The 23,244-nt window shown below is 33.8% G+C and overlaps 2 protein-coding genes, 1 long non-coding RNA gene and 4 other non-coding genes across 7 annotated transcripts; 5 read left to right on the forward strand and 2 right to left on the reverse strand.

Annotated features, from left to right (window-relative positions):
• The first annotated feature begins 69 nt into the window (after positions 1 to 69).
• Positions 70 to 3,309, forward strand: LOC142540746 (uncharacterized). Its single transcript, XM_075647101.1, has 2 exons — positions 70 to 513; positions 2,438 to 3,309. Exons 1-2 carry the CDS (start codon positions 120 to 122, stop codon positions 3,130 to 3,132), a joined length of 1,089 nt encoding a protein of 362 aa, XP_075503216.1. The 5' UTR covers positions 70 to 119; the 3' UTR covers positions 3,133 to 3,309.
• Positions 3,310 to 3,802: 493 nt separating this feature from the next.
• On the reverse strand, positions 3,803 to 4,903 carry LOC142540747 (uncharacterized). Its single transcript, XR_012819151.1, has 2 exons — positions 4,772 to 4,903; positions 3,803 to 4,741 (listed from the first exon to the last, which is right to left on the reverse strand). It is a non-coding gene; the product is annotated as an uncharacterized LOC142540747 (long non-coding RNA).
• Positions 3,848 to 3,997, forward strand: LOC142541247 (small nucleolar RNA snoR134). The gene has a single exon (XR_012819311.1). It is a non-coding gene; the product is annotated as a small nucleolar RNA snoR134 (small nucleolar RNA).
• On the forward strand, positions 4,228 to 4,317 carry LOC142541245 (small nucleolar RNA U36a). The gene has a single exon (XR_012819309.1). It is a non-coding gene; the product is annotated as a small nucleolar RNA U36a (small nucleolar RNA).
• Positions 4,389 to 4,483, forward strand: LOC142541234 (small nucleolar RNA Z223). The gene has a single exon (XR_012819298.1). It is a non-coding gene; the product is annotated as a small nucleolar RNA Z223 (small nucleolar RNA).
• On the forward strand, positions 4,542 to 4,659 carry LOC142541237 (small nucleolar RNA Z278). Its single transcript, XR_012819301.1, has one exon. It is a non-coding gene; the product is annotated as a small nucleolar RNA Z278 (small nucleolar RNA).
• Positions 4,904 to 11,172: 6,269 nt separating the features above from the next.
• On the reverse strand, positions 11,173 to 12,827 carry LOC142539022 (uncharacterized). The gene has a single exon (XM_075644318.1). The coding sequence runs from the start codon at positions 12,702 to 12,704 to the stop codon at positions 11,283 to 11,285; it is 1,422 nt and encodes a 473-aa protein (XP_075500433.1). The 5' UTR covers positions 12,705 to 12,827; the 3' UTR covers positions 11,173 to 11,282.
• Positions 12,828 to 23,244: the final 10,417 nt, after the last annotated feature.

Raw genomic sequence — 23,244 nt, forward strand, 5'->3', positions numbered from 1 at the left:
TTACTAAAGAAAATAATTTTTTTTATATTTTTAATCGAATTATTAATACTACCAAATAATTCATATTATGTTAAATCTCTGTTCTCTTGCAGCATGTAGTGTCGCCGGTAAACCGTAAAATGTCGATAGCCCTCTCAACCCCGCTCTCCAAAACCCCGACAAAATTCAAATTCTGCTCCCATAAAGTTCCATCTTTTCCCAGAATTCATCAAAAAAGGCATTCTTTTCCTTTCAGTTATTCATCAATTACAACAAATTTGAAACCTTTAAATGAACTCCATAAATTTTATGGGATTTCGAAGCCGAATTTGAGTGGTTTTCCATCAGATATAGCACAGAGATCTTGTGTGTTTGTTGCAAAAGCACAAAATGAAAGTGGGATTTCTGAGTACAAAGAGGAAAAAGCTGGGGATGATGAACTGGAGGCTCGTGGACGAAGCAGTATGCCCGAAAGATTCAGATATTTGACAAAAGAGGCTCCTGGAAAGCCTGTGAGATGGCCATGGCTTATTGGTGAGGAGAATGGTTTTCTTGAAGCTCAGAATTTGTGTTTATCTTTGATATAATTCGGGTTTTGTGTGCAATTTGAATTTCTGAAACCTTAAATCCATGATTATGAATCCTTTATGTGGATTATTAAATGAGTTATCACGATGCTCGCCGCTTGGATTTCTATAGATTATAAGTACGTGTTGTAAATAAATAGGAATTCTGATATGCTACTATGTGCTTAATATGTTGTATAATTGATAAGAGTAACTGAGGTAATTACTTGAATTTTGCATTTTCAATCGGTCTGAATCACGAGAGATGTGTCAACTTTGATTGGCTTTAAATGAAAAAATGGTAAGATTATCAAGTATGGTCGGTTCACACACACATGTGTGTGTGTGTTTATCGTAGTTAGGAATTTCTAGCTTGACACTTTTCAACTCTATCTTATTATATTTAGCTCAGAGAGGCCAATATGTTACTGGCATTTGACCCTGCTCCAAATTTCCACGCAAGCAGTCATAGACTCTTTCTGTATCTTGATTTCTATCTCAATGATAATACCAGCATGTTTTAAAATACTTGAAGTGATTCACCAGTTAAAGGAAGGCAAACAAGGGAAATGCTTTCGCAATCCTGCCAAAACTTATAATAGAACGACAGGAAACACACAACAAGCTCGTTGGAAAAGGATTTATGCTGAAGATGTATGTGAAACACAAAATGCTTATATGCTAATTTACGGGTTGTTAACAGAAAAAAAACTATGAATCTATAAATTTGCTCTACTTTTAAATACAAGGTTAATTTTTAGCAACCAGTCTTTAAGTTATGCACAGGATTTTGTTGTCAGCTATAGATACTCTCTACCTTTAACCTGGTTGTCTTCTATTATTGTTTTAAAGTATTCAGAAAATAGATTTAACATGCAAATAATCCATAGAAGGAAATGCGTAATGTGTGCTAATGCTTCACTTGACTTGTTCTTAGAATCATCTTGTTGCCTTTATTTTCTGGAGCACAAACAATGGTCTAGCAGATTTTTTTTTACAAGAATCCAATTTTGGTTTGATTTCCACTTGTTTTTCGATGTTTCTATTGCAGTTTTACCCTTCAAACACTCGATCCTTACCACAGTAAACTTGTCCATACTATTGGTGTTAGACATTGATATACTTGACTGTATGTTTGAAATTCATTTTAGTGACATTTGACTTCTTTGGAAATGCATCTATGTAGATATTTATGTGAGCATTTTATAATCTTTCAGTCAACAGTAAGCATACACGTTCATGCGCCATCTATTTTCACTCGCTATGACTTTATTTGTGGCCAGATGCTATCTACTCTTTTACCTGTAGTAAATGTCTCTCTGTACTACTCTTCTTCATTTCCCATTAACGTGGAACTGTTCACACCGTGAAGAGGTATACTTCCTAATTAAACATGCATCACTTTTGCAAAAAATTATGAGTGTTTGAATCATCAAAGGAAAATAGATATCGAAACTAAATTGTTATTAGACATACAATGTAACTTTAACATTTTTATATTCTTGTTTTCTGAACATTTTCGTTTGTATTCAGTGGATCTGTTTACATTTATCACCGCTCATAAATGCTGTTTCTTTTTAAACTGTTTTTGTTTCCTCTTGTAATTCCTGGTTTAGTTTTACTTACTCTTATATTGTCCGTGCAAATGATTTTATTTCTCAGGTCGAAGAATATTGCTTCCTGTTTTACACATGCTAAAGCTGCTTTCATGTCTATTGCTGCTTAAGTTTACTCATTTATTTTAAATTAATAATGATTTAATATTTGTCATATGATGTTAGCTTCTTATGTTGACCACGCCATTAAACACCCCATCATTTATTTCTAAGTGAAATTGGCTCCTTTTTAATGTTATGTTATTGAAAAATAACATTGTTTGTTTTTGGCTACAGTACTTGGATTCATGCTATATGCCTGGAGGGCGGTGTTGTGGGAACTTTCTAATTGGAAAAAGTCCGTCAGAGCCATCTTTAGATTCTTGGGATACATCTTAAAACTTGCTTTGGCTCTTATATTCCATTTTATTGGAGATCCAATAACATCTTTAATTCATGGCTTTGAGTCGGCTCTCTACACTGTTCGAGCTTTCTATTCCAGCGTTATTTCATATGCTCCAGTTCAAGAACTTGTAACTATCATCATGTTAACATCCGCTGTACTTGCTATAGCAGAAGCCACAGTTCCAGACTCGGTAAACAGCCAGCCATATCTCCTCTCATTGGCTGGCCTAATAGGCTTTGCTGCCGTGAGAAACTACATATCCGAGCTCTTTTTCTGGACATTACTGGTCTTTATGTTTGGGTTTGCAAAGCTCGTTAAGAAAAGAGATTACATTTCTTCAGCACTTGCTCCGGCTGCCGTTTTAGCTGCGGTTGGAGAGCCTTGGGTGAGAGTAATTACGATGGTTTCATATTTAACATTGGCTGTTTTTCACTATTCTAATTACCGTGTCGACGTTCAAGAAGAGGAGGATTCAGGGGCCATCAACAGGGTTCCGGTTCCCTTGTTGTGTGCTGCATTGGCAATTGGCGTGCGCCTTGCTGCAAAATGGGCTGGATATCGCCATTTGACATGGATGATTGTTTAACTCAGGCAGGAAGGGTATCTGGTAGTTTTGATTTTCTCAACCACTGTAGTCTTCACTGGTATTTTTGTTCCCTTCATATTTATTTGTATTTTCCGAATATATATTTGGACTCATCCAAGCTCTACCTGTTGTGACTGATACTCACCATTGGCCCAGGTTATTGGAATTTTTTATGATGTAATTTAACATGCAACACATGTATGGGACATATATATATATATATATATATATATATATATATATATATATATATAATACCAATACAATATTCTAAATACACCAAAATAAAATTTTACATTTTAAACAAAATAACGTAATGATTTGGTAAATGCAACTCTTGTAAACAAAGAGAGACGATGCTTATGAATTTCTGATTTAAAAAAAAAAAACAAAAAAAGGGATGATTTTTTGAAATTTGGGCCCTGTCGACCCAGATATAATTAGTCATTCCACTATTTAATCCAATGGGCTTCGTCCACTTACATTGATCTCAGTATCCCTTAAGGTCTATTGGCCAGGAACATAAATGGGCTTCGGCAGCCTCTTCCCTCAATTTAGGGTTTTTGGCCTTTAGGGTTTCTAATCACTATATATACACCCTCCCTACATCTTCATATGAATAATTCGGCTTGCAAATACTAATCTTACGATGCCGGGAAAAAATTGTGTGTGTGTTTCTTGCGTGAATGAATTAACTTTGTGTAATTTACATGATCCGCACGTTGTCTCCCGGGCTCCTCGGAGAAATCGAAGCTGAAGAAAAGGCCCCAATACTCGTGCCAAATCGACGCCGCCAAGTGTTGCAGATTCGTCTATGTACCTTTCTTTTTCACGGCTAATCTGTGTCAAATCGGCGGCTACATTTCTTTCCCCTATTGAAATCTTTATTTTTTAAAAATAATTCAATTTACCTCTCCAAACCTTTAGCTTTTTTCTGATAATTTATGAAAAAAGGTTTAGTCATGGAGGCTCAAATTTTAAGCGATCTTCACGTGGGGGTTTTACGTTTTTCTCCATTGTTTTACCTCTAAAAATATACGCTATGTTCTCTTTAATTCGATCGAAAAGTTCCAACTTTTTTACCTTTTTAAAAGTCGGCGATGATTAAATATTTATCCGCGCTTCTGAGATTCTTAATCTTTGAAGAATATATGAGATAATGGTTGAATTTCTTGATATGAGCCACTGGGAATTTAGCTTTTGACTCTTACTATTTTTCATTCATTTACAAGAAAATTTTTGTTTGCTGGAGATTTTGTTGGCCGTGATGATTTTTCAACAGCTTAATTATGCCAGTTCTGCTTCTGAATATACGTGATTGATAGAGCTGTATACTATCTCTGAGCCTCTCAAATCTTCATTCTTGTTTTAATGTGTTTTGAGTATTGATTCTTGCCCATTGTTTTGTAGTCAATGACGAGTTTTCCAAATAATTGAGGTGTATATGATCCCAAGTCCTTGGCTTTCAAGGAGAACCTACTTGGGGTTGCTACATCATTTAATGAATTTACTTGGAATGTCTGAGTTTCTCTATCTTTTTAATATTATTAATGGATTTGATTGGTTGGTTTAATCGAAAATTAAGATCTTTGGTGAAACAAGGAATCACCTTTTTATAAATAGCATATGCATATACTACTATGATATATGATTCCTATATCAGCCGATGATGTTTGTTGGATAGTAAATGAGTTGCTGTGAACCCAAGTACCTGCTTTTGCAGGAGAACCCACTTGGTGAATCTGCATTAAAAATGATCAAACATTCATTTACTGAGGCAGATTGTTTGAAATTGTTTTCATTATATTTTAGGTGTGCTAGTTTGAACTTCTAGTTTGATTTCTGTGATTTGAGTTTAACTATAATCTTGCCCTCACAAATAAAAACTCGTATAATGTTGTGAAAACATCAGCTTCATCTGTGGAAATTTTCTCACGAGATTGGATTGGAGTCAAACTGACTTCACTAAATTTGATAATGATAAGTTTTTTTCTTTTCGTAATTTTCATTTAAGTTGTAGCAGCAGCCTAATTAAAATGTTTATTATTGAATTTATGTATTTGTGTCATTGGTTAAACTCACTTGCACCTTTTTTTACTACTTTACTTCAAATCTACCTTATAATCTTGGCTTTGCTTATGCGACAACGGGACCTCTATTTCTGGTGCAGAGCACACAAGATGTACGTATAAACATCTGAATTGGAAAAAAAAATGTACTGCTTTATTCTACATTTTTTGGTTTTATATGAGATGGTGAACATTTTAATAAGATGTAGATATATACATCTGAATTGAAAAAAAAAATTACTGTTGGACTCTTCGTTTGTTTTTATGTAAGGTGTTTCTATATAGACAAAGCCTCCTAAAATAATAGCCCTTCAAAGCCTCCTTATCATGAAAATACCTTTTATTTTACATATTATCTTAACGAAGGTAGATCTCGAACAAGTTCCATTTAATCATCTGTCTTGTATTTTAATAAATAAGTAAAATAAATGTGAACTTGTACGAATGGCGGATTATTAATACTTTGAAAATATCTAAAATTTGCTATATTTTGAAAATAGGTGGGTTCGAAGTTGTGATGATCGTTTTGAAAAAATCATTAAATAATTTAAAATCATAATTAGAAGTTTTATGATATATTTTTTGCATATTTTATTCAATATCTTGGTTGTTACTTGGAAATTGGAATACATGTTCATGTATATGATGGTAGGGAAATTTTGGTTTAGAATGGAGACGAACTGCTGGAATTCGAATGGAAACCCATTCCCAGTTGTCCAGATCATTGAGAAGGTTGCTTAGCTATGAAGAAGGTTGCTTAGCCGGTGTCGTTCACTCGACCATCTGAGACAAGTTAATCAAATGAACGAGACCAAGAGGATACTTGTGAATGCGTTGTGTACAAGGACGCTTGTTTTTTAAATCCTCATTTCACTCTCGTGGACGTTGCTCTGGGCCTAATCCTCATCTCTTGTCGGCTCGTGTTCGCTGACCATTTATCTGTCGTGTTTTTTGTGATGTCTACGCAAATATCCGTGCATCGATAATCATTGAGCATCATTCAAGACATTAGAGGCATTATGTTATTGTGTTGGACAATGATGTCTGAATCTCGAAAAATAGCATAAAATTACAGCAAGTCGAGGATAGTGTTAGAAAACTGTCTTTAAAAAGACTAGTATTTAATCGTAAAAATTAATTATTAAAAAAATAGATATTTAAATTGTAAAAAATAATATAACTATAAAAAATAAAAATAAGAAACTATTTTTTCGTTAATTTTGAAAAAAATTCTTAAATATAAATGTTTGTCGATTAATTGTGTTACCCTAAGGCAATGACATGGTTTTTATCGTGTTTAAAATATTAATGTCGATCACCAACCTAAATACATATTTAAATCTTTAATTTCTGAGAAATTATATATATTATTATTTTTTAACATGTGATAAATAAATATTTTTAAATTAAATTTAATAAAACTAATGAGAAATATTTTTTTCAAATCATATCACAAATTAAACTGATTGATATAATCAATGCAAAAGTTTTAATTTAGTTTATGTTTTTAATAGAATTTAGTTTCATTTTGAATAAAAAATAATAAAAGACAGATAATACATAAATTATATTTGAATTAATATAAAAATGAATTAAAATCAAATTTGAACTAAATGAATTGATATAATCAATACAAATAATAAATGAAATTATCATTTATTGCAGTACACATATTTCAATATTCATGATATATCTTTCTTTTTTTAGAAATGACATTTTGGCGGGAAATTACTATTTTTGACAAAAACTCTGTTTTTATATATATATAGATTTTATCTCGTTCTTTTTGTATTTTGGAATTTGTAAATCTTTTTCCAAGATTCAAAAACTTCAACTTGTGTTAACACAGAAAAAACACAAGTTTTATAACCACAAATATATAAAGTCTATTTTGTATAGAAGAAAGAAGAAGAAGACAATAAGTTATGCAAGTGTTTGATTCGATTCCGAAAATAACAAAAATAAAAATGGTTTGATCTTCTCAATTTAATGTGATTTTTTAAATAACGTGTTGATTCAATCCTATGAGTGTGTTTTTAGTCTATAAAACTTATTTGAGCCATCAAAGTATGCCAATTGGATGAAAGGATATCAAGAAAACTCAAACGAACCTGCATCTGTTCGTGAAACATGACAAATAGAGTTGGGCCGCCAGTTTCCAGGTGCCCCAATACTGCACAATATCGACTGGAATTTCTAGGCAGTACCACCGCCCTTGCTCCCTGTGATGCTTCGTTCAAATTCTCATAATTTAATTATCCTATTGAACCAAGATCTTTGGGACCTCCAATTAACAGATTTGGGTTTTCACTATGAAAACTTTATTTTGTAGGTTTTAAATTCATTTTCCTAGACGGGTTTTATACTTGATCTCTATTCAATGTTTTTATAAGCGGATATGTCATGTTATATTTTGATTTGACATAATCAATAAAAATACCTCCAACTGAGAATAATTGTCGCATTGTATTATGTCCTTGATGAATATGTCGAGACTTACAATTTTACATGCTGTTTTGTGCCATTGCAATTGTCGAATGACTGTCCAAATGTATCATCATTGCACACACTGGACACTTCCAAAAAGGAATATCACCTAGAAAGTTGCGAAGTCATTCTGCTTCTTATGTAGCTTTATCTAATGGTATAAATTCATATTTCGTTGTGGATGTAGTGATGAAGGTTTGTTTTGGTTACATCCGAGACTGTTCCACCATCAATACTAATGCTACATAAATGAGGCCGGGTTGTGACAGAAATTATCGTGGTGCTGACATCCTTCACAAGATCGGACTATATCCAGGGCATATGAGGCCTTGGAATCTGCTCTTCCATTTTTGCGTGTGTATCGTCTTCCGCATTTTCTTTCCTTGGAATCTGCTCTGCACTCCGATCGGTAAAAACTTTATGATATTTGAGCTTTTACTGCAGTCCTTGGCTGATATGTGATATCATACTCCCTGAGATATTGTCCTCTTTACCAACCTTAGTGAGATATCTGGAGTGGTCATGATTCTTCCAACGAGCTATTGATGAGGAGAATGCTGGGATGAGACAAAAAGTAGGGTCTTGATTTTCTTATATTTATAACCAACACCAAATCTATCTTTTCGAGCTCGGTATACCTCAATTCGGGTCCTCTTAGAGCATGTCTTACATAATACACTGGTTTCTGCTCAGTTACTTCTTATTGGATAAGGACCAAGCTGACCGCGTATTCAGTAGCAGACAAGTAGATCATCAACTTTTCTCCCAACCCGGGTTTAACTAGGATGGGAAACCCAGCTAGGTGATTCTTCAAGTCTCGAAAGGCTTGTTAAGTTTTGTCATCCAATCGAAATCTCTAGGCTTTCTTCAATATCTGGAAGAGATAATAACTTCGATGTGCTTATCTTGATATGAATAGAGACATAGCTGCAATTCTGTCCGTTAGCTTTTGCACTTCTTTGATAGATTGGGAGAAACCATTTCCAGAACAATCTTAACCTTCTCAAGGTTGACTTCAATTCCTCTTTCGGTTACCATGAAGCCAAGAAATTTGTCACTCTTGACCCCAAAAATGCATTTTAATGGATTCAACTTGACCCCATATTTCCCGAGGGTTGAGAAAGTTTCTTCGAGATCTAGGATAAAACATGATTTCTCTTTAGATTTGACAAAGATGTCATCAACATATACTTCGACATTCCTTCCTGCATGTTTCTCAAAAATTTTATCCATTAATCATTGATAAGTGGCCCTTGCATTCTTTAAGCCAAACAACATTACTGTATTACAAAATTTACCACCAGAGGTTATGAAACTGACATTGTCTTGATCTTCCCGAGCCAAGGGGATTTGGTGATATCCTTGGTAGACATCCATAAAACAGAGTAACTCATAACCCGAGGTGGAGTCTACCAGCTGATCGATTCGGGGTAAAAAGATAACGGTCCTTAAGACAGGCTTTGTTCATATCCCTGAAATCCACACACATTATCCACCTGCCTGTGGCTTTTCGGACTAGGACCGCATTTGAAAGCCAAGTTGGGATTTGGACTTCCTGGACCTAGCCAGCTTTTAAAAGCTCTTTTACTTTCTCCGCTATTACCATATCTTTTCTCTGGTCCAAATTGTCTTTTTTTTTGCACCACAAGTCAAGAACTCGGGAAGGTATTCAGTTTGTGCTGACTACATGAGCCGTGATCCCGGCTAGCTCTGCAGGGGACCACACAAAAATATCTGCATTTTGCTGTAAGCAAACTAGTAATTGATCCCGAATGGAAGGCTCCAGGTCTCGGGAGACTTTGGTGTTTTTCCCGAGATGTCCGGGAATTAAAAAAAGTTCTTCCTGCTCTTCTTCCATTATTGCTTGTACCTCCTCGACTGAATGTATTTCCTCAGCTCTTTTCATTATTTCTCCATATCCACCCCTTCTTGTCCTCTTCCTTTATACTTGGACAGTCTCAGCATATCATTTTGCAAGGATGGCTGATCTCTCCGGACTTTCCCAATTCTGCCATTCACGGGGAACTTAATTTTCTGATGATAAGTAGAGGCGACGACCTTGTAGGTGTTCATAGCCGGCATTCCTATCATGAAATTGTATGAAGAGGGTGCATGAATGCGATCATGACTGATTTTCTCAAATCCCCGGATCCTACTATCAATGAGAGCATAATCTCCCCCAGAGGGTGGACCATATGACCAGCGAAGCAAAACAAAGCGGTCTGCTCCAAACTATAATTCTTTAAGTCCATTTGATCTAGGGATATTTGGAATATGATATTGACAGAGCTGCTCGAGTCCACAAATACTCACCTTATATTATAATTTTGAATCTTGGTCTTGATAACCAAAGTGTCATTGTGAGGTAAGCTGGCATCTTGTAAATCTTGGGGGTCCGAAACAGATGGTTGTCTCTTCCTCTCATCTCGAGCTACCTACTCCAAGGATTTCTCCCGGACTCAATTAGAATCGCCATCAGTGGATCCTCTGGAGATCGTTTAATTAACCCCAAGGTAGGGGATTTTCCTCGACCTTTCTCTTCCCGGGCCCTTTCTGATATGGTGGCTCTGGCACGATTTCCCGGTATGGGTTTGGAATTCGGGGCCCTTGTAGATGATGTAGGCCCCGAACTCCTGTGTACAGTGTACCCATGGGAGCTTTCTTCACTGCTGGATTGAAGTCTGGCCGGGGATGGCTTTTCTTCAATTGTTTGCAATCGCTGGTGTCGCGATAACATTCTCGGTGGAATGCACAAAATTTTAAGGCTAGCGTTGTGCCCTGGGAAGGTCGACAAGATTGAGAGCCGGTTTCCTTCTCCTCGCAAATGTGCAAGTGCTTGATCCTTCGGTATCTTCACGGGGTATAGTGAGAAAAACGCCCCAAAGTGTTCCTTTCTGCGTTCGTCCTTTCCTAAAGCCCCCGCTTGAACGTTGGGGTCTTGGTCTCAGGGTCGCAGAAATGTACTTCCAAAGCTGCTATATTGAATTTACAGATGTACGACCACAATGATTCCTCCCTGTTCTGCTTGATTTCGGGGTGAATTGGGTCTGAGTTTGTTAGGCAATTACACCAGGTCGGGTTGGTTTCTATCCTAGTATGTCCAAACCCAGGTGAAAAGTGCACGGGTTGAAGCATCTGTATACTTAAGAGAATAGAGAATGTTAGTGGGACGTCAGAATATTCTCCGGCGTAGCCACTCCGATGTTTAAGTCAGTCAAATGTTTTTATATGTGTAGAGAGTATGCATATTTATTGCAAGAATGTCTAAATGTATTAATATCAAGAAAACATGAGAAAAGTCAATGACGACTTTGTTTTTGGTGTCCAGCTGCTGCTCAGGGCGAGATGGGGGCTCACGCCCTGCTCTCTGTGACAGCCCATACTATTTACTTTAAGCTTAGGCACATCACTCTTACTGTGCGCTGAAAGATCTGTAAATGGTTATCGAGACATGACGTCTCATACTTGTGACTCGGAGATGACATAACCTGAAATACCAGCTTTAATGCATTTTCGTGCTCATGTTGTGTGAAGCATCACACAAATTTGAGTTCAAAGTACTTACATACACAAACTATTGCAAAACTATCCATTTTAACTTTCTTGATCTTCTTCTGCGTAATTCAGGGATTGACAGATTGATGGCTCCATCTCCCCATCAGTATTAGAGAAATATAAGTTCTTCCCTGTCAATTCAGCCACCCGTTTAGCAGGTCCAGAATCCCGAGGGCTCTCGTTCATGCAACGAGCGATTCTGATTCTTGGAAGAAAATTTGGAACCACCACCGTGGAGTCGGGAGAATTTTCATCGTCTTCAAGACTTCTGTGAACTACAATCTCACTAGGAATTTCCCACTGCTTCTTCTTAACTCGAGATTCGGTCCCTAAATGCTCTACCCGAGATTTCCCAGCTGATGTCGAGCGTTTCTTTTCACATCGTTTAGTATAATCCTTATCATTCTCTGCCAACGACCTCTTTCTCACAACAGAAGCTTGGCTGTTGTTCTGATTGTAGCGGCTCGCCACAACTCTTCCCGGCTTGACTGGCTTCTTATTTACCAAATTTTCAGCTTCTTTGAAAAGTTTCTTTGGCTGAATTGAATAACTGATAATCCCATCTTCTTTCTTGATACCCTTTCTGGATGCAATTGTGGTTACGGCCTGCCTAGGCAGAACTTGATTCTTGAATGCAACTTTTCTTGAATTGGGACTTACACTTGAACCTTTCACACTTTCGGTTTCAGCCACTTTTTCTTCATCTATTTCTTGGAGCTTCAAAAAACAAGATTTTCTTCTACTCTGAGAAGGGGTGATCATCTCTTGCTTGCCTAATCGCTTCCCTTTTGTTGATCCGAAAATCTCGGATGGCCCCATACTCATCCCCCTTCGAACTCCAGACACAATTTCTGATGGCCCCAAACTAACCCCTCTTCTTTGAATCCTCCATTTTCCATTTGTTGATGAAAGTTCGTCGATCTTTTTCTTCTCTTCTGCATTCTTAGCAATAACTCTTTGTTTCTGATCCATAAACTTAGCGGGCACCACTCTACTACCTCTCTTCTCCGAAACCCGCAGGGTCATCTCCACTTTCACCAATCTTAAAGCTTCCAATCTTGAACTCAACCTACTAATTTCATTCTCAATCTCTATAATTTCCTCGTCAATCTTCTTATCATCCCGAATGTCCTTTCCATTTTCACGTCTCGATGACTTGGTTTCTTCATCATCCTTTCTCAAAAATCCTTTATTTCTTGATTCCACCAAAGCCCCATCTGTGTTAATTGGCTTAAAGGGCGTATTCGTTGGCGACACCAGGGAAGAAGAAACAGAGGAGATCTGATTCTCCAGAAAATAACCTTGATTTTCCTTGCCAGCAACCGAATCAAAAGAAGCTTTTGGATTCTCAAAAGTCGACTTTAATGAACCCCACGAGGGTCTATTCGACGTCAAATCTTCAGAATCTCCATTGTCAAACGCAGCGTTGTTCCAAATCTGTACCTCGGTAGCGTAACTCATGCCTTCTGGAAATTGAATCACACTTAATTTTTCTCTGATGGGATCAAAAGGGAGAGAATCGAGGAAAAGAAATTGGAGAGTTCTTGAAATTTTTTCGAGTACGATGAATATGATGATGGGGGTTGGGATCTCTATCTTTGGCAGTTTTTATGTTTTTTGAGATTTTCGACCGTTGGAGAGGAAATATACGTTATTGGCCATCTGCGCTCCATCGCGACCGTTGAATAGTAAACGGCTATTATGAACGCTCCGATTAATCATATTTTGTCAAATTTTAATTGGAAAAATTAATACCATACTTTGTTAGGCAATGGCCAAATTTAAATCACAATAATTTTGAGTTCTAATAAGATTTCCTTCCTAGTATGTATGTACACACATTCAATATTTTTTAATATAAATTAAGATTCTATTGGTTTTGTTTGATTTATTTGAATTGATATTTTCTAACATTAACTCGGTACGTCGAATAGATTAAAATGATATATTTAAATATATAAAAAAAATATTTTCGTACAAGTCAATTTTGTGAGACGGTCTTATATGTACTCCGTATATCCTGAAGCAATACAAATGTGGATGTGCTCCATGAATTATAATACTTTTTTATTGGATAAATATATTATGAAAAACGAGAACTCATTTTATGGATTTAAAAAAAAAGAAGAAAAAGAAGCAGGAAGATCCACTTAGAATTTTGAAAGGGAAGGCATGTATTACTTAGTAAAAATTTGTGTGAGACGGTCTTACAGATTTTATTTTGTGAGACAGATTTCTTATTTGGTCATCCATGAAAAAATATTACTTTTTATGCTAAAAGTATTACTTTTTATTGTGAATATCGGTAAGGTTGACCTGTCTCACAGATAAAGATTCGTAAGACCATCTCACAAGAGACCTGCTCGTATTACTTTACACTAGCAGTATATGCAAACAATAGAAAAAAATTAGCAAAATGACATATTAGGTCTATTTTGAGATGATTTCACGAAGTTATATCCATGATACGGGTCGATTCGATTCATATTTGAAGTTAAAAGTAATATTTTAGACATAAAAATTAAAGTTTTTTCATTAATCAGGTCGAATAGAAGATTTGTGTAATAAAATTGATTCGTGTGACAATTTTAGATTGTGCTTGTTTTTTGGGTTTATCATTTGTTTGATACATTTTTTTTATTAAACTCAATCAGCCATTCATTTTTTTGTGATTAGGTGGAATTAAGTGTGGGAAAATAAAACCCCCCTCCACCCAGTGTTAACAATCCTTCTTTAAAACATTTTCATTTCATACAAAATTGCCCTTTGCAAAGCCCAAACAAATGATGGTTAAATTGTAATTATAATATGTTAGAAGGCTAATTTATCAAATAGTAGGTCTCTTGTAAGACGGTCTCACGAATCTTTATCTGTGAGACGAGTCAACCCTACCGATATTCACAGTAAAAAATAATACTATTAGCATAAAAAGTAATACTTTTTAATGAATGACCCAAATAAAATATCTGTTTCACAAAATACGACCCGTGAGACCGTCTCACACAAGTTTTTGTCTTTGTCAAAATGTGGAAAGATTATTAATTTATCTCTCACAAAAATCATATCAAACATAATATTATTTTATCCACATATATTATATTTATCCATCAATAAATTTTTAATCATTTATTTACTATTTATTCAATAATCTCATCTTCCGAATCAATCTCATATATTATTTTTAACTTTTAGTCCCATTTTACCTAATATTTATCAGGTAATTTTCTGAAAATAACCAATCTCATTTGAGCTCATTTCACCAGTACTTTCAAAAGAAATAGTAAAATACTCTTAGATATTAGAAATGAAAAAAAACTCGTTACAATTGAGGCACCAAACAAATATATAATCAGAAATTGTCTCTAATACAATAGTATTTAGATGTAGCCAATAAAAAAAAACAACATTTCTAGATCGAACGTATTTCATCTATTCATATTCAACATAATCAGATGTTGCTGTGATAAAATATTTATCCATTTATTCGATTATTTAAACCATGTCCTTTATTTGATTATATAGTAAACATTTAATTATAGATATAGCAGACGATATCGATGCGTAGCACTGTAAGAAAAATTAAATTGTGAATATTTAGGTAGATCAAGTCTCAACGCAGAGCCACTGTCCCACGAATATCGCGTCGCAGTTGAGATTGGGATTAAGGCTTGCGAAGTCTTGTGATGACAAACCGAACCCTTTAGCCACACTATCGCAAGTGTCGCCACTCTCTGCTCCATAGACCGAGATGCAGCTTGCAGCTGCTTCTTTGTTTCCAAAGCCAACTGCATTCCCAAAAAAAAAAAAAACCAAACAAATTAATTAATATAGAAATTTTAAAAACATCATTTATAATTCAAATATTTATTGAGATGAAATCATTTTTACGAACATTTTAAAGGTAAGTTTTGGAAGGATTCAGACCGTCGATTAAACTCGCGTACGAGGAAAATAATCTAATATACGAAAAATATAAAATATTTGAATTAAATGACTTATATATGTTAATATATAAACTAACTAGAGACTATAATTTGAAAAATTAAAAGGTCGTAGAGTGGCTATAAAATTATTTATTGGGAGGAAATGTCATATGTGAATCAAAATGGTAAGAAATTATAAGAATACTCATTACCAAATTGTGCAGACTCCACCATTGATAGAATAACAAGAACAAGACATAACGCAAGAATCCACTTAATTGAACTTGACTTGGCCATGGAAATTATTTTTTCTTTATCTTTTTTGTATACTAAATATGTGTGGGATTTTTTGAATTGTGGGTTCTTAATTAAGATGACTTGCACTCAATTAATTTATAGTACAAATTATATTGGAATTATCAATTATCTTACATTATCTCTGCCGGATTAGGTCCAGCTTTTACATTATTAAATTCCAATTTTACATTATTTTTTTTTTGCTAATTATAACAATAAATCAGTCGAAGAAGACAAAAATATTGGAATGTTGCTCACAATGCATGTTGCATACGTGGAAAATCTTGTGAAGGATAATTAAATAAAGATACCGTCGCTATTCTTTTTTTTTTTTTTTTTTAATACAACGGGGTAAGATTTTTCCTAAATGATCAAAAAGTTTGGAATTGCTTCGTGTGGTTTATATTACCGTGTAAACATTTGTTGTTGGTAGTTTTCCATTTTTATATTATTGCATGATGATTTTTATATGAAAGAAAATTAGTTAGATATATTTTATCGAGTTTTTTCATCAAACAAGCATAGTTAAGGGTGGAGAAAAATATCGAATTTTCAGTATACCGAGGTTACCGTACTAAAAAATACCGAATTTATCTAAATTTTCGGTACGGTATGGTACCGATACCAAAATATTCGATACGATAACGGTATGAAATTTGAAATTTTCGGTATATACCGAAATAATATATATAAATTTTAAAATATATAATATTTTTAAATAATCAAGTTAGATTTTTAGAAAATATAGGTATTTTTTTGGTATAAAACTATATATATCGATAACGTACCAAAATAAAGAATTTAACTTCTGTTTATACTATCATGTTGGAATAGTCCACGTCAAAGTTAATTGAAGCAACTCGACTCATAGTTGTTGGAAATCTTATCATGTAGTCTAACCTTACAGCTAACTAGAGGACTGGATGCTGAGCCTCGACTTGTTGAAAAGCTGACATGCTTCAGAAATCACAGGACCTCAGACATTGTTGCAAAGATAGCGGATGAAAAAGTCGCACATGTTGCGGTTGAAGTTTATTGGTGTTCATTGATGTCTTGGATCACCAGACACATATTGCGGTTGGTGTTTATTGTCTTGATGGATTTGTTTAGTATATATCTTTTCTGGTCTCTTTGACTGTCTTGAAGGATTTGTTTAGTATTGGTAATCACTGGCCTTGGAATTACAAGAGAATGAATTTATATATATATTCGGTATGACGGTTTTTATCGATACCGCACCGAATTTTCGGTATACCGAACGACTTTTCGGTAACGGTATCATTTGTCTCATACCGGTATTTTCCGTACCCTATACGATATCCGAAATTTTGGTACGGTATACCATCTCTAAGCATAGTGATGAGATCAGGAGACTATATCATGCACACAAAAACTTCTATGAGACAATCTCACGAGTAAATTTTATGAGACATATCTCTTATCCGAGTCTGACAATAAAATTTTCACTTTTTATGTCAAAAATATTAATTTTGATTTTAAGTATAGACCCTCTCGATCAGTCTGAGGAGAAACCTACTCCTGTAAATGTGTTAAGCATTTGACGTTAGTTAATGGTACTTAATATAAAAATACTCATGTATGACTTGAAATTTTGTTACATGTCAAAATATTTATTGTATTTAAACAAAATATTGTGCCATGTCTATCACACTAATTCTAACTCAACATGTTTTGATTCAAGGTTACCGGATCGTAATCAATTAATTTGCTCTCAATACATCCATAATTTATGTAATATTAACTAATTTTGGTGTCGCGATATGTTTTTTTACAAAAAATAAAAATAAAAATATCATAAAAACTTATTTCGGTAAATTTGTATAAATCTATAACTAACATATTTTAATTAACTACGCCTATTATTAGGCCTACAAATTAATAGACCTATTTCAATCAATGTTATTAGACGATTATTGATTCAAACAAACATGATGACAATTTCGCAAAAAATATAAAATAAAAAATCAAGATTATAAATTGTATATGTATAACGTATGGGTAAAAAAATTGAATACCACCAATTAAGGTGAAAGGTGGGATAAAATAAATTCGACAATAATTGCTTGGTTTTATTTATTGAATTAGATGTATACATATATATTGGTATCCAAGTTGACCAAAATAAATTCGAGTTTTATTCAAAATGAAACTAAATATTTCATAATTATAAAACATAACCATTATCGATTAAATTGTAATAGAAAAAGACAATTAAATAGTTAGAAGCGAGCTTATAAATACTTTTCACAACGTAGTCTCCTATACTACATATATTGAGTTGTTTGTATCGAACTCCCCAGCGAAACTATCGAATATATACGCTTCTCTCTTATGAAAATTAAATAAACATCTTAGACCTTAATCTTGTATAAAAATTACCCAAACACCCCCAACACTAGCTAAAATTCTAGGAGTATGTCTCTTGTGAAACGGTCTCGCGAATCTTTATCTGTGAGACAGGTAAATCCTACTGATATTCACAATAAAAAGTAATACTATTAGCATAAAAAGTAATACTTTTTCATGGATGACCCAAGTAAGAGATCTGTCTCACAAAATACGACTCATGAGACCGTCTCACACAAGTTTTTGTCAAATTCTAGTGAGCTGAAATATTTTGATTATATTTAATAAAGCAACGATCGAAATGACTAGCGGGTAAAACAGTTAATAAGAAAATTCAGTTTGCTACAAGTCATAATTCAGGTTGGCTGAACTAGTTCAGATGTTATATATAATAACCTGAAGTTGCTGGTTGCAGTATCCGTGTCATCCAACTCAATCTTGCAACATCTAGTTAGCATAGATTACGTCCGAACTAGTCCAGTCGGCATGAAATGTGACTTGTAGAAAATTGAGTTTTCTTTCTAACTGTTTTGCTCATGGTCATTTTGATAATTGATCTATGAAATATAATAAAAAAAACTTTTAACTCGCCAGATTTCCAGCTGGTAGGTGAGTTGTTCGTGCAACTTCTATAAAAATGTTAAAGTATAAAATGTCTATTTAACTTTCAAACGAGAGACATGAAAATTTTCGATATTCGGTAGGAGTTTTGGTGAAAAAAAACTCTTCTCATATACTTAATTTTCTTGCTATTTAACAATTGTATAACCTAATTTCTTTTTGGCTATCTTTCCAAATTTTTCTCTTAATACTTTGACAAAAACTTGTGTGAGACGGTTTCACAGGTCGTATTTTGTGAGACAAATCTCTTATCTGGGTCATCCATGAAAAAATATTATTTTTTATGCTAAGAGTATTATTTTTATTGTGAATATCGGTAGGGTTGACCAGTCTCACAGATAAAGATTCGTGAGAGCGTCTCACAAGAAACATACTCTAATACCTTTATAAAGTAAGCTATACTCAACACGAATAAATAAATAACAAGAACGAGGCTCAACACAAGGATACACTTGATAAAACTTGACTGGGCTATGAAAAATTCCTTTTCTTTTGATATACTAAATACGTATTATATATTTGATGGATAGGCTCTTAATTAAGATCACTAGTATAGTCACTTAATTTATAGTACAAATTACATTGGAATTATCAAAGATCTCACGTTATCTTTGCCGGATTAGGGGCCAGCTTTCACATTATTAACATTTAGTCTCATAATTTATAAATTAGAGCGGTAGAAGACATAAATATTGGGATATGTTGCTTACAATATGCATTGTTTCATGTGAGGGAAATCATGTTAAATTTGTTAAGCATTAAATAATTAGTGGTATTTTAGTTAGTATAAAGAAAGAAATTAGTAGGTTTCTTGTGCGCGAGATGAATCAACTCTACCCATATTTATAATAATAAATAATATATTTAACATAAAAAATAATATTTGTTCATGAGTGACCCACATAGGAGTTCTGTATGACAAAATTGACTCGTGAAACCGAATTTTTTGTGGAAATTATATATTCGTATTAATCACTTCAAATTTTGTGGAGCATCGAGTGATCTATAATATATATATTTACATATATAGAGTACCACGTGTATCGATTTAATTAAGAACGAAAAATATCGAATTCGGAATCAAATATTTTTCTAGCATGTTTACACCTTAATCAAGACCAATATAAGATGGGACATTTATAATATTTTGGTCCTCGAAATTTTTGGTGTAATTTCTTCGATCCCTCGTGTTTTTGACACTTTATCCCTAAGATTATTGACAAATAGTCCGAAGACTCCGAACCCCTATTTTTGGTTGGTAACTTGGTATGATTGGCAAGTATATAACTATAGTCGGATGAATTCACATAAAGTGGATCCAACACATAATTGCAGAAGAAGCCATCGGAGTAGGAAAAAAAAATTGAGGAACTGATTCCAGAACGTGTCAGCTAAGAGCAGTGAAGAAAAATTAAACAACAATCAATTCTCCTAGCTCTGATCGAAAATGAAAGTGGAGATCGAATGCATGACACGTGAATTAGCGGTGAAAATATTCACCTGTTTTCCAGAACCATTTTATTATCTGAAAAGGTCACCTTTCTATCTAAGCTACTGCACTGCTTATTTATATACAAGAGAAGAATAAAGCGTGTTAAGTATGAAAACGTTTCTACAACTCTTAAAGTGCTAAATTTAAGAACATCCTGTTATGGATTCCAACTCACTTTGCAAAATAATAACATCAACAATTCAACATCAAGAGAGAATAGTGAAAGGAAATTTAGGTGGTGTTTGCAAATATTTAAAAAAAATTATTATCGATTTTTCTTTACAAATTCAAACTCTACCTTAATCTACTGCCATATAAAATACTTTTTACAAAAGAAATTACCAAGTTCCTTCAAGGAAAAATGGCCCCAAGTACTGACTTCCTTAATCTGAATCCATTGTATTTGATTAGCCTAAAACGAGGATATAAATTCCGTTCTGTCTCATTAATCTTAGGTTATGCTTGATGGATTTGATTTTGAAGGAAAGATTCGCCGGATGTATTTCAAATGACATCCATTTCGAGTACATACAATTACTATTAAAATTGCAACCGTTGATGTGAAGTTAATTTGAAATTCACACTACAAAATTTTTTTTATGATTAGCGATGGTTCTAGCGACGGAAAAAACATTTGTTAATCAAATTAGCGACGGTTTTAACGACGGAACATATAACCGTCGCTAAAATGATCACCGTCGCTATCATATTGCGACGGTTTCTCAAAACTCGTCGCTAAGTAGCGACGGTTTTAAGTTGATAAACCGTCGCTATATTAGCGACAGTTAAGTCACAAACCGTCGCCAATTTAGCGACAGAATGATACCAAAACTGTCGCTAATTAACGACGGTCTTTGAAAAAACCGTCGCTAATCAGCGATTGAATATAACCAATGTCGCTAATTAGCGACTGTTTTGTTAATTAGCCACCATTGTTTTCATATTCCATCGCTAATTGTTTCTTTTTTATAAAAAAAAAATTATTTTATAATTTTTTTAAAAAAATTTATTTTTATAATTATTTATACAAATTTTTAGATAATCTACTCAACTACTCTAAATTAATGATTTTCAAATTTGTAAATAATGTGTGAAACGATTAAATCTTGCGATAATAAGCAAACAACAAAATAGACCCAAATGCGTTAATTTATAGAAAATTTGCGACGGCTTTGGTTAAATCTTTGCTAATTAGCGACGGTTTTGATCGTTTTATAAAAAACCGTCGCTAATTAGAGACGTTTTATAAATTGTCGCTAAACTTTGCGATGGATTTAATTAAACGATGCAAATTTTTAACGTGCATAAATCGTCGCAAAATGTTGCGACGGTTTTTAGAAAATCGTCGCTAACACCTGATTTTTTTGTAGTGTCATTTCAATTTTGTCCATCCAAGCAAGTCAAAAACTTAAAATCAATAAATACAAACTGTAATGCCTGAAATAAAGATCACAAGTTGTTGATTTAGTAATGTGATATTACTAAATAATTAATGATTTTTAAAGAATGAAATATGACATATGTCGGTCATATGAAGTCCAAATGATTTGAAATTTGGATATAACGCAGAACACTCAAAGATATAGAAGTTTCATGTTTTGAGTTTTGGAAAATTTTATCGTTTGACTGGTCCAAAGAGATATACCGGTGTTAAAATATTAAATATTATTTATTATATTATATTATATTATTTTATTAAAATAATATAATATAATATTTAAAAATAAAAAAAAACAAATGAAGATAGATTTGAAAATAGATGGTTGATTCATTTCTTCAATTCACGGTGACATTACAGAAGAAAAGAGAATAAGGTTTTAGATTTTTCTTTTTGATCTTGCGACTTATCGGTTTATTTAATCGACGAACCGACTTCAGTGCTGGGATCGTTGACACGAGGTCTTCGATTTGAGGTATAAATTTTATAGTTTTGGTGATATTCGAAATTCGTCGATTTCTGAAATAAATCTGATAAATTGTTAAATCATACTGAAATTGAAGATTGTTGAATAGCGTATGATTTTAACGAAGTAGAGAAGATTATAGTGGTGTTATTTTGAATTATTCCTAATTTATTATAATTAGAGATTTTTAATCGTTGGATTGAGATTGGAGAGTTGTTTGTCAGTTATTATTAATTCTGATTTTATATATTCGGAGTCTACGAAGTATAGGCTACACGTTGATATAAAGTTTTCGTAATTTGACGGATGTTGTAAAATAGCCTATTATTTGAAGTTAATTAATTATGGTGTATTTGATTGTAGTATTGTGAATTAAATACACCATAATATTAAATTGTTGAACAATACGAATTTATAATCGAGTTTTATATTTTTTTGAATTAATTGTTGTTGGGCTATTTGATGTTATATATTGGGCTGTTATGATTGTGTCGATACGGTGACAGTGATATGATAATTGTTGTTGAATTATTTAGATACATCACACGCCTCGGGATCAAATAAATAGCCAGATTTTATATATATTCGATTATCAGGTACGTGTTGACGTACGAGCATACGTTATTGTTTAGTATTGATAAATACTATTGTGTTGAACGATGGTAAATAACCGGAATTGAGTGATTTGATATTATATTTGCTGTTGTTTATTATTGTTGATGTTGTTGGCTGTCGTTGTTGGGAGACGTCACGTTGATGTTGTTCGTTCAACGATATTGCTGTCGCCGGAGTTGGGGTGCGACGTATCGTTGATGTTATTCGTTCGACGATATTGCTATCGCCGGTGTTGGGGTGCGACGTATCGTCAATGTTGTTGTTCGTTCGACGATATTGCTGTCGTCGGAGTTTGAGTGCGACGTATCGTCGATGCTATTGTTGCAGTTTGATGTTGTTGAGGTTGTTGATGGCTGATTGCCCAGAAACGGCAAAGGGGGTATTTCTGTTATCATTTCAGTTATATCTTATGTTGTTGTTAATATAACTGTTATGTATTGCGATGATGATTGTTGTGTATGTTCAACCTTTGAGGGTTGTTTCTGTTAGACAGGTTACAGGACTATGCCGTGAGACAGGATAATGGTGAAGCACTAGGTGTGTCTAGTCAAACAGTCCTGTAGTTAATAGTAGATAGAGACAGTATAGTTTATTGTCTTATTTGAGTTGTGTGTATGTATTTATTATACTGTTTCTGCTGCACTGACGTAGGTAGTGTGGTGATTGCACTATTTTGTCGTATATGCATTATATTATTGCATCGTTGAAAAGAAATTTTTTTTGCATATGATGTCACATGTTGTATGATTACGTGACGAGATTTGGGGCGCCACATTTGGTGG

Source organism: Primulina tabacum, chromosome 3, assembly GCF_025594145.1.
Source record: "Primulina tabacum isolate GXHZ01 chromosome 3, ASM2559414v2, whole genome shotgun sequence".
Taxonomy (NCBI): Eukaryota; Viridiplantae; Streptophyta; class Magnoliopsida; order Lamiales; family Gesneriaceae; genus Primulina; species Primulina tabacum.

What these genes read in the sequence shown, in the direction of transcription:
- LOC142540746 (XM_075647101.1), top strand. Translation starts at nt 120, where the DNA reads ATGTCGATAGCCCTCTCAACCCCGCTCTCCAAAACCCCGACAAAATTC. An exon ending in GAGATGGCCATGGCTTATTG is followed by an intron (nt 514 to 2,437) that starts GTGAGGAGAATG and finishes TTTTGGCTACAG; the next exon opens with TACTTGGATTCATGCTATAT.
- LOC142539022 (XM_075644318.1), bottom strand. Translation starts at nt 12,704, where the DNA reads ATGAGTTACGCTACCGAGGTACAGATTTGGAACAACGCTGCGTTTGAC.